Raw genomic sequence first — 17,297 nt, 5'->3', positions numbered from 1 at the left:
TTGGGGATTCAGAGAAAACAACCATACTTTGGAGCCATTAAGTTCCTTCAAAAATTACTGTACATAAGTAATATAAAGAAAAAAATCCTGAACCCATCAGTTGATGATTATGTTGCCATTTCATAACTGGAAAATGATGGGGAGGGGAGACATTTTTACTTTAAGCCAATTTTAACAGAATAACAGTAAGGCCTCCCCCTTCCCTACACAAGAAGAAAGTTTTGCTGTTAAGTTTCAGGATTCATATTGAGTACACACTATGAGATAAGTGAGCTGAATGCTCAGGAGAAACGTGAATCTTTAGAGAGATCAATGAACAATCATTTGGGACCTCTTCTATGTCATAAAATGCGACAGCGCAGCAATCTGAGAATAGGGAGTGTATCTATCTGTTAATGTTCTCACTGTGCTGGGAATTGAGCAATAGTTTTCCACTTATAGTGGGATTTGATTTTAGCTACTGCTGGCACTATTTATCTATCTATCTATCTATCTATCTATCTATCTATCTATCTATCTATCTATCTATCTATCTCATATCTATATAGCTATCTATCTATCTATTCAATATCTATCTATTTCATATCTATCTATTGTAAGAAGGTACAAGGAATCGTTGTGGATGATAGGTATGTGTAACCGAGGTTCCTGGCCTCGGTGGAGTAAAAGCTGTCTTTTATGTGTCAGCAGCAGTTGCTGTTTGACACCTTGGTACTTAGCATGGCTATAATAGCTGAACAGCTCTTACTGGGAGTAGTCAAAGTGCTGGGTGGGTGACTACTCCCCACGTTTTAGGCCGGGTTTTGCCAGGCATAAAACCAGCCAGCACTGCCAGTTGGAGAGGATTACCTCCATCTGACAGTGGAGCTCAGGAGGTCTGTGTGCTGGGATCTGAGGCCTGTGCTGGGCTTGAGAGCGGAGACCCGTGTGTAGGGGAACAGGCCGTCTAAAGCCTCTATTTGAACTTTCTGAGGCAGAACTGCCACCAAGGTGACTTTTGTTATATTAACTTGCCATTGGGTATGAAGTAACACCAACACTGCAAAAGTGACGTTTTGTTTTTGGCATCATGTGTGAATAAACACTATCTATCTATCTATCTATCTATCATCAATCTATCAATCTATCTATCTATCTATCTATCTATATTACACCCTTTGACTTACACAACACCCCTACCATTTTGATGTGGTAAAATATTTTTTTACTGTGACACAAACAAAAACATAGGACTTTAATATGCATAAGTATTCAGCCCTTGAAAGTCAATACTTTGTGGAGCCATATTTGCTGCAATTACAGATGTATGTCTCTTAGGATATATTTCAATTAGTTTAGCAGATCTAGACACTGGGATTTTTGCCCATTTTTCGAGGCAAAATTGATTGAACTCCTTCTTGTTAGATGGGCTGCATTGGTTTCTTCTGTCATATCACAGATTTTCAGTTAGATTGAGGTCTGGGCTTTGACTAGGCCATTCCAAGAACCCCCTTTCCCCAGTGTAGCTTTAGCAGTATGTTTAGGGTCATTGACATACTGGAAGGTGAACATCCGTCTCAGTATCAAATCTCTAGAAGACTGAAAGAGGTTTTCTTCAAGAACTGCCCAGGATTTACTGCCACCCATCTTTTCTTCAATCCTGACCAGTTTTTCAGTCCCTGTCTGATGAAAAACATCCCCACAGCACAGTGATGCCACCACTAAGCTTTATTGCTGGAATGGTGTTCTTGGGGTGATGGGAAGTGTTGGGTTTATGCCAAACATGGGATTTCCCAGAATGGCCAAAAGTTCAATTTTAGTCTCATCTGACCATGTGTTCCATGTGTCTGGGGAGTCTGCCACATACTGATTGCCGATCTTCAAATATGTTTTATATGCTCTTCTTTAAGCAATGCTCTTTTTTTCTGGCCACTCTTCCATAAAGCCCACTCTGTGAAGTATGCAGCTTATAGTGGTCCTATGGATAGATTCATCTCTGCTGTGGATCTTTGGAGCTCCTTCAGTATTATCATTGGCATCTTTGATGAATCTATCTCTGATTTATGCTCTTATCTATGAGTTTTGATGGGTGGCCTTCTCATGTCAGATTTGAATATGTGTCATGTTCATTCCATTTTCGTATAATGACGTTGCTCCGTGGCATGTTCAAAGATCGGGATATATATTTTTTGTATAACCCAGCCTTGATCTATACTTCTACACAACTTTATCTCTGACTTGTCTAGAGAGCTATTTGTTCTTCATGTTGCTTGCTTAATAGTATTGTAGATTCAGGCCCTTTCAGAACAGGTGTATTCATATTCACATCATCTGACAGATCATGTGACAATATGGTCGCACACAGAGGGACCTTTTTTAACTATATTAGATACTTTTGGAAGTTAATTGGTTGGACCAGACCTCTTTTTGTCTCATAGCAAAGGGGGTGAGTGCATATACACTAATACATTTTCAGCATTTATTTTTAACCAATTCATGACACAGCCATTTTTCAGCTTCCTGATATGGCCAAATTTAGCAGATCTGAAATGTCACTTTACATGATAACTTTTGAATGCTTTTACTGATCCAAACGGATAGGGATACCTCATAAAATAGTTATAGAACATTCACCATATGTCTACTTTATGTTGGCATCATTTTTTAAACTTCAATTTATTTTTTAGAACTTTAAAAGGCTTAAATTTTCCAAAGCAAATTTTTAGTTTTTCAAGAAAATTTCCAACACTGCTTTTTTTTTTTTTTTAAAGACAATTCAGTTATGAAGTCATTCTGTGTAGCTTACATAATGGAAATTAACCATAAAGTACCGTATTTTAGAAATGACACCCCTCAAATTATACAAAACAGATTTTACAAACATTGTTAACCCTTTAGATGTTCCACAAGAATTAAAGGAAAATGTTGGTGAAATTTCACTTTTTTTGCAGATTTTCAATTTTAATTAATATTTTCATGTAAGGCAGCAAGGGATAACAGCAAACAAACCTCAATATTTATTACTGCTTCTGCGGTTTACAGAAACACCCGTAGGTGGTCGTAAACAGATATATGGGCACACGGCAGGCTCAGAAGGGAAGAAACGCCATCTGGCTTTTGAAGGGAAGATTTTGCTAGAATTAGTTTTTGGGGCACCATGTCACATTTGAAGAGACTTTGAAGAATCTCTAAATTGAAACCCCCTAAAAACGAACACATTTTGAAAACGACATGCCTCAAGTTATTTACAAAGGGTTGGAGTGAGCATTTTGACACCACACATTTTTTGCAAAAATTAATGAGCAGGGGACTGAACAAAATGAAAATTGCAAGTTTTCCACAGATATGGCATTTCAGTGCTCAATATGCTGTGCCCAGTATGTGCCATCTGAGATACACCACACAATTTAAATTGTTAGGTGGGTTTTACAGGGCAGTAAAATTCCGTAAATGTGGACTTAAACTCTGTTTGGGTCCACTGCTGGGTTTAGAAGGGAAGACCACCTTTTGACTTTTTGCAGCACAGATTTGGATGGATTAGTTTACAGGTACTTTTGAGCAACCTCTGGGGTAGTTGTGCACCCATTTTCTGAGACCCATACTTTTTTTTCATTTTTCTCTCGATGGAGCTATGTGAGGGCTTGTTTTTTGAGTGATGAGTTGGCATTATCATTAGCTCTATTTTTTATCACTTTTTATTTAGCTTTATAGGAAGCAGGGTAAAGAAAAGGCAGCAACTCTACAATAGATTTTTAAGTTTTGTTATTGTGGCTTACACTGCGTGGGAAAAAGGACATATTGTCTTTATTCTGCTGGTCAGTATGATTACAGGGATACCAATTTATATATTTTTTTTTAAACAAATTATAAAAAACAAACAAGTTTTTGTGTCCATTTTCTTGTGTGAGAGCTTGTTTTTTTTCGGGATGAGGTGGCATTTTCATTAGTACCATCTTGGAGTACATATGTACATATTACATTGATTGCTTGATATTATGATTTTGGGAGGCAGAAATGGCCATTTTGAAATAATTTATATATATTTTTTACCGCGTTCCCCTGACAGAACAGATAATGTGTTATTTTAATAGAGGAGGTCGTTACAAAAGCAACAATACCACAAATGTCTATTTTTTTGTTCAGTTTTATATAAGCATTTTTGAAAATAAAAAAATCATGTTCTTGTGTCACTTTTCTGAGTGCCCTGTTTTTTCAAATCTTCTGGTGATGGTGTGAGGGCCTGTTTTTTCGAGATGAGCCAATTTACATAGATAAGACTTTTTGATCACTTGATATTATGCTATTTGTGAGGAGAGGTGACCAAAAATGGCTGTTGTGGTACCATTTTTACTTTTTTTTTACTGCATTCACCTGTTGGGGTAGATCATGTGATATTTTTGTAGAGCAGGTCATTACGGACATAGCAATACCAATATGTCTATTTTATAAAAATTTTCAGTTTTACACAATAAGCCTTTTTGAAATAAAAATCATGTTTTTGTGTGAGAGCTCATCTTTTGCAGGATTAGTTGAAGTTTTCACTGGTATCATTTTGGGGGACATAGTACTTTTTGATCGCTCAATATTATACTTTTTGTGAGGCAAGGTGACCAAAAAATGGCTGTTCTGTCACAGATTTTATGGCGCTCACATGACCGGGTAGATCATGTGATATTTTTATAGAGTTGGTCTTAATAGATGCAGCAATACCTAATACAGTTGCAAGAAAAAGTATGTGAACCCTTTGGAATTATATGGATTTCTGCACAAATTGGTCAAAATGTGATCTGATCTTCATTTAAGTCACAACAATAGACAATCACAGTCTGCTTAAACTAATAACACACGAAGAATTAAATGTTACCATGTCTTTTGAACACAACATGTAAACATTCACAGTGCAGGTGGAAAAAGTACTTGAACCCCTAGACTAATGACATCTCCAAGAGCTAATTGGAGTGAGGTGTTAGCCAACTGGAGTCCAATCAATGAGATCAGATTGGAGGTGTTGGTTACAGCTGCCCTGCCCTATAAAAAACACACACCAGTTCTGGGTTTGCTTTTCACAAGAAGCGTTGCCTGATGTGAATGATGCCTTGCACAAAAGACCTCTCAGAAGACCTACGATTAAGAATTGTTGACTTGCATAAAGCTGGAAAGGGTTATAAAAGTATCTCCAAAAGCCTTGCTGTTCATCAGTCCACGGTAAGACAATTTGTCTATAAATGGAGAAAGTTCAGCACTGCTGCTACTCTCCCTAGGAGTGGCCGTCCTGTAAAGATGACTGGAAGAGCACAGCGCAGACTGCTCAATGAGGTGAAGAAGAATCCTAGAGTGTCAGCTAAAGACTTGCAAAAGTCTCTGGCATATGCTAACCTCCCTGTTAGCGAATCTACGATACTTTAAATACTAAACAAGAATGGATTTCATGGGAGGATACCACAGAGGAAGCCACTTCTGTCCAAAAAAAACATTGCTGCACGTTTACAGTTTGCACAAGAGCACCTGGATATGCCACAGCAGTACTGGCAAAATATTCTGTGGACAGATGAAACCAAAGTTGAGTTGTTTGGAAGAAACACACAACACTGTGTGGAGAAAAAGAGGCACAGCACACCAACATCAAAACCTCATCCCAACTGTGAAGAATGGTGGTGGGGGCATCATGGTTTGGGGCTGCTTTGCTGCATCAGGGCCTGGACGGATTGCTATCATCGAAGGAAAAATGAATTCCCAAGTTTATCAAGACATTTTGCAGGAGAACTTAAGGCCATCTGTCCATCAGCTGAAGCTCAACAGAAGATGGGTGTTGCAACAGGACAACGACCCAAAGCATAGAAGTAAATCAACAACAGAATGGCTTATACAGAAGAAAATACGCCTTCTGGAGTGGCCCAGTCAGAGTCCTGACCTCAACCCGATTGAGATGCTGTGGCATGACCCCAAGAAAGCGATTCACACCAGACATCCCAAGAATATTGCTGAACTGAAACAGTTCTGTAAAGAGGAATGGTCAAGAATTACTCCTGACCGTTGTGCATGTCTGATCTGCAACTACAGGAAACGTTTGGTTGAAGTTATTGCTGCCAAAGGAGGTTTAACCAGTTATTAAATCCAAGGGTTCACATACTTTTTCCACCTGCACTGTGAATGTTTACATGGTGTGTTCAATAAATACATAGTAACATTTAATTCTTTGTGTGCTATTAGTTTAAGCAGACTGTGATTGTCTATTGTTGTGACTTAGATGAAGATCAGATCACATTTTATGACCAATTTGTGCAGAAATCCATATCATTCCAAAGGGTTCACATACTTTTTCTTGCAACTGTCTATTTTTTTTCTTGTAAATGGCTTGATGGTGAGAAACAGCTTTTTTTTTACTTGAAACTTTTATTCATTTATTTATAAATTTTTTATAAAACCCTTTTTTTTTGTCCCACTATGGAACTTCAGCCTTTGAGCTTTTGTTTTGTACTGCATTAAAGTGTTTTCTACTGACAGTTCGTCTATGAGACCCAGTCTGCGGGCTTTGCCTCGTATACTTCCATAGGTGGCAGGCCCCGAGACATTTGTAAGGCCTTGGGCTGCTATAGCAACCATCAGCACCCTGTGATTGCAGCTCAGGGAGACAATAGGGTGAGAGGGAGCTCCCTCCCTCCCGCTGACCGCTGCATATAAGGGTGTTAATCCGCCGGCACCTGAGTTATTACCGATTGCAGTGGCTACAGCAGAGGCCTTGCTGTCAGTAACAGCCAGACCTCTGTATTGATCAAGCGAGCACAGCTCCTGTGCCCACCCGATCAGCGCACCGTACTATTATGCCGCATGTCGGGAACATGTATGGCACATGTTGGGAAGAGGTTCAACAAGTTTTTTTTTCATTGCACTGTAATAATTTAGATCTATCTATCTATCTCATATCTATCTATCTATCTCATATCTATCTATCTATCTCCTATCTATCTATCTATCTATCTATCTATCTAATATCTATCTATCTATGTATCTAATATCTATCTATCTCTCTCTCATATCTATCTATCTATCTATCTCATATCTATTTATCTCATATCTATCTATCTCATATCTATCTATATCTATCTATATCTATCTATCTCATATCTATCTATATCTATCTATCTCATATCTATCTATATCTATCTATATCTATCTATATCTATCTATCTCATATCTATCTCATATCTATCTATATCTATCTATCTATCTCATATCTATCTATATCTATCTATCTATCTATCTATCTAACTATCTCATATCTATCTATATTTATCTATCTATCTCATATCTATCCATCCAATCTCTTTGCCGTTGAATCTGTCTGCTCACTCAAATTCCTCTCCGCAGTCACATTTCCTCTTGTAATTGTACATCACGATTCTGTCTGGGAGTTGTGACAACGGCGGTTATCAGGGACAGGAGTGGAGATGCATGGAGCGTGTGTGATAAACAGGATTGCGTCCCTCGTACCCCAGCGAGCTCTCTGACACTACTTTTATCATCTCGTTTGTGCTCTGAATGAGCTGAGAGCAGCAATTGCCAGAAAACAGGCAGGCGATAAAGAGCATTGATTTAACACATCTTGTTTTCAATCATGCTCCGATTTTCGGAACTTGCGTTTCTCCTGTTCTCTGCCTCGTTGCTTTTATCTGAAGAGCTCAGCCCTTCTCACTGGGAATGAAAAGGTCGCCCAATAAGACATGGTTTGCTGAAACCAGAACGCTCAGCAGGGAAAGTATTTTAGATAAACACTGTCAGACAGAGAGGGGGTGAATTGTAGCCGCACAATTGCTGAGCGACAATACATATTACTCTCTTCTGAGCGGGTAACAAGCCGGTGATGGTTTACTGGCTCCCAGCAAGGTGTACAGTCCCTGAAAGATTATCTACAGAATAAATGTATTTCTTGGTTGCAGTTCCACCTCTGAAGATATAACACCTGGAGGTCTCTCCCTACAAGGAACAGAACTTTCATTTGTCACCATATAATGCGAGAATACGAGGCATAAGATCGGAATCAAGTTGCAATTAATTTCCTAAAAAGCTTCCAAACTGTTGCCATTGAAGGTCAGTGCCATACTTTGGTGTACTGCCGCTTATAGCCAAGCATCGCCAGTGTCTCATCTACAGGAAGCAATGCTGCCACTTGGGGGCACCAAACTGACCTGCCTGTTGACCCTGAATAGTGTTAAGCACGAATATTAGAATAGCGAATTTTATCGTGAATATCGCCACTTCGAGAATTCGCGAATATTTAGAATATAGTCCTATGTATTCGTTATATCGAATATTCATCATTTTTTTCTATCATGCGGCTGCTGCAAATTTGGCTGTTCCCTGCAAAATGGCCCCTCTTCCCGCTCCTCCCACCGCTTTTAAAACCTTACCCCCTCCCCTAATGCAACGCCCACCTAAAACCTACCACTCCCTTAACTCCCTAACAGCTCCACTCCCTCCAGGCCTCTGTCATGCCAGGTCTGCCCCCAGTCTTGGAGCCCTAGGTCCGGCCTGTACTTAATTCCTCTCTGCTTCTTGCTTGTGGGCCAATGAGAAGGAAGCAATGTCAAGTTCACAACAATACTTAGTGCACCAATCAGTAATCTGTAGTCAGACCTGCTAAAATGTGAAGTTGCACGTAGTGCAAAAAAATATTCTAATCACTGCCGATTATTGGTTTTTATAACCTGTCAATCGCCTACCTAAGGTGCCCAAGGGGACGTCCGTTAATACAGGGTGCCCGGCCGTCTGGTGCCCAGCGCCTCCTTCCCAGTCTTAATCGCCGCCCCCCTGTCTACAGTGCCGCCTTCCTCACCTCAGCACCGCCTCCGCCAGATCTGGAGCCTGCGCACTAGGGTCAGCCTGATGCGCCGCGGACTCCTGGCAGCGGCTTCGTTGAGCGGATCTGGCAGAGGCGGCGCTGAGGTGAGGAAGGCGGCACTGTAGACTGGGAGGGCGGCGATTAAGACTGGGAAGGAGGCGCTGGGCACCAGACGGCCGGGCACCCTGACATCCCCTTGGGCACCTGTTTTTTGGGCTAATAGAGCCACAAGCAGGTTTAATAAGGTCAGTTTAGGATTTATGTTATTAGTACGGACATGGGCATATGTTTAGCTTATAGGGCTAAAATCTCATGACAGAATCCCTTTAAGGGCAATCTTTTCCCCACTCCCTGTGGCTGTTAGCACATACTAGGAGTTTCCTGACAGCTAGAAAGGTCACACAGATTGCAAACCCCTGACATATCTAGGTTAGTATGTACCGTATGTGCTATGTAAATACCAGATATATAAGTGCAGAGAATGTAATTGCAGCAGTTACACCCAGTCCCGGTGGGGCCCATAGGCTCCTCTGCCACATAGGACGACACCGGTATTGAAATTGCACATAGGGTAGGGGACCTTATAGATTTTATATGAGGACACAGAAGCTTTATGGTGCATCTTAGGTATGGATAGATTGTAACACTTCATTTTATATATATATATATATATATAAAATATATATAATATTTCTTCTCATAATGCAAGGAAAACACTGAATTAAGTTTGTGATTTGATTTTAAGAAATATATTATATACATTTATTCAAGGAGGACAACAGCTCCTTGCCAGACACTAAGCAGTGGAACCTTCCCTCATAGGTAGATTGACACATTCAAACAACAGGAGCGCAGGGGGGTCTTTCACTTTTGATTTTAAGAAATGTTATCCATAGTTATCCATGGACCTGCATGCATCCCTTCTACATATTGGTTCCTTATGAAATATGAATGGTGCTACTCCAATGATCACAATTCAGCTCTGCTACATCACAATGAACATAACTGTAACTGTATTCCCACAAGTCCTGACAGCAGCTATATGGTCTCCTATTTCTTCCCCCTCTCCGTCCTCTAGGCCTGGTGATATATAATGGTCTGATGTCGGAGCCTCTGTAACACGAGGAAGCATCTTCCACAGTTTCCTGATTATATTAGCATTGATTTCTGATTCCTGGATCTCATCTCCCCCAGAACGAAGCGCAGAGCAGACACTTAAAAGCTAAATAATCAGAAGTAATGCTTCTGAGGTTTAAAGTGGAAGACTGACACAATCTATTGGGCCTTTGAAAGTGTCTGCGTGCCGGTGAGAATACACAGCGGTACATGCTAGAGACGCATGTAATGGAGGGCATAATTCCTTGTCTGCACACCTTGTTTAACCCCCTAGTACTGGCACCAAGCTGGATAAGTGGAAGTCTGGGTGTCTGGCTGTCTTAGTCTTCTAGGCAGGTCCTCAATTACCCAAACTTACTAATCAGCTCTCATACAGTCTGACGTGAAATCATTAAACCGTCATCTTCAGCTTTGTTCCCAGAAACACATGAAGCACCAATTTATCTGATTCGCCTACATAAGGTGGTAATGCCATGTGTTTACTACCTTCTCAATTTCCTAGTACTTCCTCCCTGCTGCAAATAGGTCATTGGGCTGCCATTTACATACTGAGAAGAACGTCTACATCCTGCTGGTAAAATTCTATTAATTCAGTAGAGCACAAATTCTTTCCAATACATATAATCTGGAATTTTCCAAGACTAGAAGCAGAATACTGATCAGAGGAAACCAATTATGAGACTCCTCTAATTGAAAACAAAGTGCCAGCACCAAATGTGATGTCATCATGTTATTTTTGGCTGTTATCCTGTAGGCTCTTCTCTGAGAATCCGATAATCCAAAACATTTACTAATATGTCCCATTAATGCGCCAATGGGAAATAAAGCCATTATAATTTAGATAATAATGAGTTGGAATCCAACCAGAGGAGCATCTGCATAGAGTTTTTGTATTTTCTTTTTGTGCTCGTTTGTGTTTCCAACTATACTACAAAAATACAGCCAATCGACTATCCTAGAGTGCGTTAGGGCGGGTTTTACAGCAGAATTTAGATGTGGTCCACCCGCTGGCAGCTGCATCCTCTCTGCCTCGCATTCACCTGTCCCTTCTTTTGTCCGCACCAAAATTCTGCAGTAAAACCCACTGTGTGAATGAGCCCTTATGAGGAATGAGCCCTGTGAGCAAGAGGGAGAGATCTTACGTAAGAAGAGGCAATCTTCGTTCTATATTACAGAATATATTGGTGCTAGGTAAAGAACAGTAAATATATTACATATATACTGTATAAAGATATTTCTATACAGCTGTATCATGAATATCCTGGTGAGTATGTATAGAGGCATGGAATCAAAAGTTCCCTCTGCCCTATATGAGCAAACCAGAACTATAAATGATGGATATTTGTTGGGACATCCAGAGCTTCAAGTTACGCCCCGAGTACATGTTTACTTTACACTCATTGACAAAAAATAAAAAATATCCACCCAGATAGAAATGTTGGATTGCTGCAAAACTCTGCATGCAGCTATATCGAAAATTATTACATGTGTGATCTGATTAGACTGGGATATCCCAATGATTTCCCTGAAAGAAGCAGGATGGTCATTTTGATGAACTGCTCGCCATCTAGGCTGTTCTGACCTAGCTGCTTGGAGGTATTGGGAGCAGTGGTTACATGAGGGCATGCACACATGGAGAACAGTCACCAGACGTCTCCGATAGACAACCATAAACAGCACTGTTTGATCCACTGACAAGCACAGGCAGCTCCCACAGTTTCGTTGTCCACCATTGTGACACTGGTGGCACCATCATTACATATTTCTGTCTCTGCCTGGACAATTTCCGGGAGCTCAGCAGAAGGAAATTTGGTGTGATGGCACCTATTACGTGTCCTTTCACTGGCAGCCAGCCACCATTGCCCTTGTTTGCAGTGGTGTCGTTGAGGAGAAACTTGGACTGCTATGGACTGGAAACATATCATCTTTAGTGACAAATCGAGGTTCTGTTTGGGATCCGACAGCGGCCGGATTCAAGACTGGTGGCCTCATGATGAGTGCTTCAGTCCTACCTTTGCTGTGGAGTCCCATATTGCCCCAACTGCTGGTGTGATGATCTGGGAAGACATTGCATATGACAGTGATACGAGGCATACTAACATCCTGCAGCTATATGTGTTGCCTCTCATGGCAGGGCTTTCAACTGGTATTTTTCATCAGGATAATGCTCACCCACACAGCAAGGTTTCCTCAGGAATGTCTTTGTCAGATTGGAAAACCTCCTTGGCCTGCCCAGTCGTTGGATTTATCTCCAATCAAGCATTTATGGAACCAGCTGTGGTGCCAGCTTCTGCAACTTATGAGTGTACAGGATCTACAGTGTCAGCTGCAACATCTGTGGGCAAATGTGCCGCAGGATGCCATATGGAACCTGTATGCCTCCATGCTCAACCATATCTCATCTTGTATCCAGGCTAGAAGTGGCCCAATAGGGTGCTAGAGCCTCCTTTCAATTCAATTGCACAGTTTTCCCCAATAAACGTATCGTTTTGCTCTAATATTGTAATCACTTATATATTGCCATTATGTACACGCATAAAATTTCATTCATTTCCAACAACTCCTTCTTAATGCATTGTTTTTTTTTGTCAGCGAATGTTTTTATCTTATGTATAACAAGAAGGGTTGGGGGCAAGAAAAGGGACTCAAAGTGCTAGGTTTTTCAGAATAGGTAAAATCAGGGGTGCAACAAGTAACCATGAGGCCCCAAAGAAAAACTAAGGGCCCTGGTCCATCAGAACATGAAAAGCTTATATGGTCTCTGCGTAGAGATGGACTATAAAGTTGTAGGACCTCCTACCAGATGCTATCTGATTGGTTGCCATGGATAATAATAATTTTCATTTGCACCAGTCCTTATACCAGTATGTATAAATGCAAGGTACCTGGCATCTCCATTGTGACGATAATGCTTATGACCCAGGAAAAAAGGGGCTGCACAGTTTTATTACACAACAGCAGTCAGCAGAAAAATAGCAGATTGAGGCCATTTTCTCACCATGTAGTAGAAGCCTCTTCAGATGATGTCCCTATATCTCAGAATGCGGCAGACAGATGTACATGCTGTGACACAGACAACTCTCCAGGCAGTTAGATGTTTTATCCCCGCCATTTAGCAGAAAGCAGAAGTGAGAAGTGGTAAAACCTTTAATAAACTCAGGGCAGCCACATTCTGCAAGAAAAGGGGCAGCTGGGAGCCGACAGACAGGGACCAAACGCCAGATTGTAACCGTTTTATTGCTTTCTCTCCTCATAAATTTCACATTTTGGAAGTTAATGGTAGATTGAGGTTTGTGGCTTGTTTAGAAAGGGATCCAAATTTGGTTTTTTGAGTTTTCAACCTGCGACTAAAAGCGGCAGCTGTGTCTTTGACACTTCTAAAGGGCCGGTCATGATTTGTGAGCATTGTAGCTCTGGTTCTAGAGGAGAATTGGACCGAAGTGTCAATGCAGATTTCTGGTGAGTGCTGGAGGAGTGATGGAAAGCCAGGTGGAGCAGGTAGCAAAATCCTTGAAGATTAGAATGGGCACGAAATAAAATAAAAGTTATATCAAGTGGCCAAACAGCGGCTTAAGTAAATTACTGCAATGACTTACAACTATATTGAGACGTATTGGGGACATTTGAGGGTTTAGATGGTGGCATCTTGGTGAATCATCCAGATGGAGTAATTGTGAAACAAAAGGAATTCCCAGTTGAGAATATGATGATAAAAATTGCCTTCCTCCTGGTTGATGCCAGCATGCCCGAATTTGAGAAAAGAGGACCCAGCACTTCTTTGCTTTCCCATTGCTGTTAGGATATTAAAGAGGACCTTTCATGTTTTTTTTTTTATTCTAGATAAATACTTTTACTTGCGGGGTACCCCCTGCTGATGCTGCCACCCTGCCTGTTTTTTTAAAAATATCGCTCCTGCTCCCCGCTGTGCCCCCCTGTATTTTTCCTGCTCAGTATGCTAATACTGAGCATTGGTACAGGGAGGAGGAGACGCCAGGGTTTCTCAATGGGCGTCTCCTTCTCCCTGGCTGTGCCGCGATCCAATCACAGCGGAGAGCGGCACAGCCAGGGAGGAAAAAAAAGCTCACCTTCTGCCTGGCTGTGCCGCTCTCCGCTGTGATTGGACCACGCTACACTCAGGAAGAAGGAGACGCCCATTGAGAAACCCTGGCATCTCCTCCTCCCTGTACCGATGCTCAGTATTAACATACTGAGCGTGAAAACTTCAGGAGGGCGCAGCGGGGCGTAGGAGCGATATTTAAAAAAAACAGTCAGGGTGGCAGCATCGGGGGGTGGGGGGGGGGGGGGAGAGAGGGTTACCCCGCAAGTAAAGGTATTTATCTAGAATAAAAAGTGAATATGACGTTTGGTACAGTTTCCCCCTCTTTGGTAATATGACAGCTTCTATGCTGATTAGTCCAACCTGAGATCCATAAGGCTAATGCCAGGCTAGGATGCTGTCATCTGGTATGCCTGCCCTTGGACTTGGAAGTTTTGTCTCCATAACAGCACTTTGCATTCCTAAGCCTGTGAAGTCCAAGGCATTTTACAGAGCAGCGTCAGTACCCTTCTAAACCTAGGAAGATGCCAAGAACCACTAGGTTTTGGAGGTCCCATGGAGATAAGGGTATATATGCTCTATGCTTGAAAAGCAGAGAGTGGGGTATACTCAGACTCACATACACTTAAAGCTGGCTTTGTGCACAGCAGCATAGGCTCAGCTAGCTTCTTATTGTGTCCTCAAAAATCGGGGAAACCTGTCTTGTGTAGTATGGTTACTCAATGGTTCACTTGCTGACATGCTGCCTTCAATCATCAAGGCCAGAATACCAGTTGGACCAGGATAAGGTGACTGTATAGTTTGTACCTTACTGTACCAGCAGAAGGCAGAAGAAGAATGACACCTATAATTTGATTGGTTTCAACTTGCTATTGTACAGTTGGTCACATAGTTCAAAATTCTTAAACAAGCACCAAATGTGTATTTAACTGGTGCCAACCATCAATTATTCATTGACCCTTGTGAAAGGCCAGGTCTCCTCTGGAGTGATGGACACATATTCCAGGGGGCTTCATCCACTGGGAAATCGCTGTTAGGATGTCAGTTGTATAATTACCCCTATGTCAAGTCAGAGAGGATGAAAAAGGAGCCGCCCTGTCACAGTGGGAAGGTGACAGTGAGTTTGGCCATGGCTGCTTCGGATCTGTTTCCTATTTCTTGGTCAGAGGCTGCGATCCTTCCTTCCACCCCCCTCTCCACCTCCTTCTGAGCGCTGCGGTGTCCATGTAACGAGACCATGGAGCCAAGAGCTAATGAGAAGATGAACGTGTGCTTCTGTCCTCTGGATCAATACACACAGCAGCACGCACCAGACACCCCCCCACCACCACTACCTTCCACTGCTTCATTTTTCTTCTTCCTACAGATGAGTCGTGTTATTATTTTCACGGGGTCGATATCCCTACAACCTTTTTTTTATTATTTTATCCGCTGCTCTATAAATTTTCTGATTACTTTAAAGAGTGGGACTCAGGTCAAGGCTCTAATTCATGTGGAATAACACTAGAACCTAAGCCCAATACAAAAAAAAAAAAACTAAGTGAAAGGTATTAACCCTTCAATTGCCATTGGGAAAATATATAAAAAAAAAAAACTTGAGTTCTATGTTTGAAAAGTTGATTGACAGTAAGGAAACTGATATGAGTTATGCTGAATATTACCAAAAAAGCATCAACCAATGAAAATCTAGCTTTTACTGAATATTATGGAGCCATTTTGTACTTGGTTACTGTAGTCTATTGCGAACATTTATGTAAATATTTAAGGGATATTTGAGTTTTGGTAAATAAAGGTTATTCTTTTTGTAATAAAAGTGAAATAAATTTTCCAAATATCCTATGTTTCAATTTATCAGTAGGATCCATCATTGTTTACTTCTAGTGGATACAAATCTGTCCTGTTCATGTAATAGTCACATTGGCTTTTTACAGAGGCGTTACCTAAAGCTCCTTGGCCCCACATACTGTGCATAATTTATTATACTGGTGTCTTCCTATGCTTTTGGGACCCTTTAGACCCCAGGGCCCGTTGTACTGATAACTGAAGACAATTGCTCCACTTTTTGCAGCTTGTAGTTTTTGTAAATGAGTCACAATGTGCACTTTTAACCTGTCTACAATATTTTATAACTGATCCCAAGACAAGGCTCTCCCATCAATGACTTTATAGCACTTTTACCCTTAGATGGTACCAAAGCAGTCCACTCACAGTCCTTGAACAGTCGCAAAATAATGCTCTCAGCAAACACTATTCCCAATGCAGTACTCCATATTAAAGGATCATCCCCAATTTATTGTTCTAAGCCAAGATTGGCCTGAATCTGCAAGTCAAAATATAGGGTGTCACCCAGGTCAGCCCAAGTACAGTAATGCCTATAAAGTCTACAATTTGACAGTACTGCAACATTTGGTCTTAGGTGATATAACTATAGCCCCAATAGCAATGAATGCTATGAATTCATCTAACTATTCTCAAGGCAGTGAAGTGGTTTGGGAGAGACAATTCGATGACTTTGGAGTCTCATCGCAGTCTCCTAGACACTTCCTGGCAATGGGTTTATTCTCTCTCCAGAGTCTTCTGTCTCTTAGATGATGAATGAAGTTTCTGCATTGGGCTGTTATTGGCTTTGTGTTTGTCGATATGTTTGTGTTGGCCTCAGCTCCCTATGACTGATCTCTATTTCATGGCTGATCAGTTATTAAGAAGGAACAGCCAGTGGCAGACGGAGGTAGTTACAGATCAAGTGCCGGCTAACAGGTCTATCTACAGATAGGCGCTATACATTATGGACATATACTTATAGTGACTACTTTGTGGGCTGCTATTCATTTGCTAGAAACAAGTAGTGGGACGTAGAGCACAAGGCAATATTATTGGATCCTACTGCATAGAATTTTTCATTCTAGTGAATACTGGCAAATATCAGAACCACTTTTGTCCCATGACAGATATAAGACAAGCACTATGTGCATGAAGCCTACCTGTGTAGATGAATCTCCCAGGTGTTCCTTTGCAGAACTGCTTGGATTTGTAGGATAATGTCACTTCCACCACTCCTGGGATATGTCGGGGAGGGGTCTGCACGCGGATGGCGTGGGGTGTGATTAACTGAAGAAACAAAGCAAATTACAATAAGCCAATGAAGGGATAGTTGTATATTTCCAGTTCTCCGTAACATCTCTGTGACACATCCTTATAAACAAAGGCACAAAAGATGCAATTAAGTTGTCAGTGTTTCTATGTAACACGTGGGAGACAATGAGAATATACCTCACACACAAAAGTGTTACTGATCCAATGAGCATT

At 41.2% G+C, this 17,297-nt stretch overlaps 1 protein-coding gene across 4 annotated transcripts in view; it reads right to left on the bottom strand.

Moving 5' to 3' along the window:
- The window catches only part of EBF1 (EBF transcription factor 1), a 357,532-nt gene that overhangs the window by 39,741 nt on the left and 300,494 nt on the right, over positions 1–17,297 (bottom strand). For all 4 annotated transcript variants that reach the window (XM_040439863.1, XM_040439880.1, XM_040439870.1 and 1 more), the window contains exon 10: positions 16,973–17,099. In XM_040439863.1, the coding sequence (XP_040295797.1) occupies positions 16,973–17,099 (127 nt within the window). The remainder of the gene's footprint in view (positions 1–16,972; positions 17,100–17,297) is intronic.

Source organism: Bufo bufo, chromosome 1 (assembly GCF_905171765.1).
Source record: "Bufo bufo chromosome 1, aBufBuf1.1, whole genome shotgun sequence".
NCBI lineage: Eukaryota > Metazoa > Chordata > Amphibia > Anura > Bufonidae > Bufo > Bufo bufo.
The sequence above is the reverse complement of the archived record's forward strand: the minus strand, read 5'-3'. Positions and strand labels throughout refer to the sequence as shown.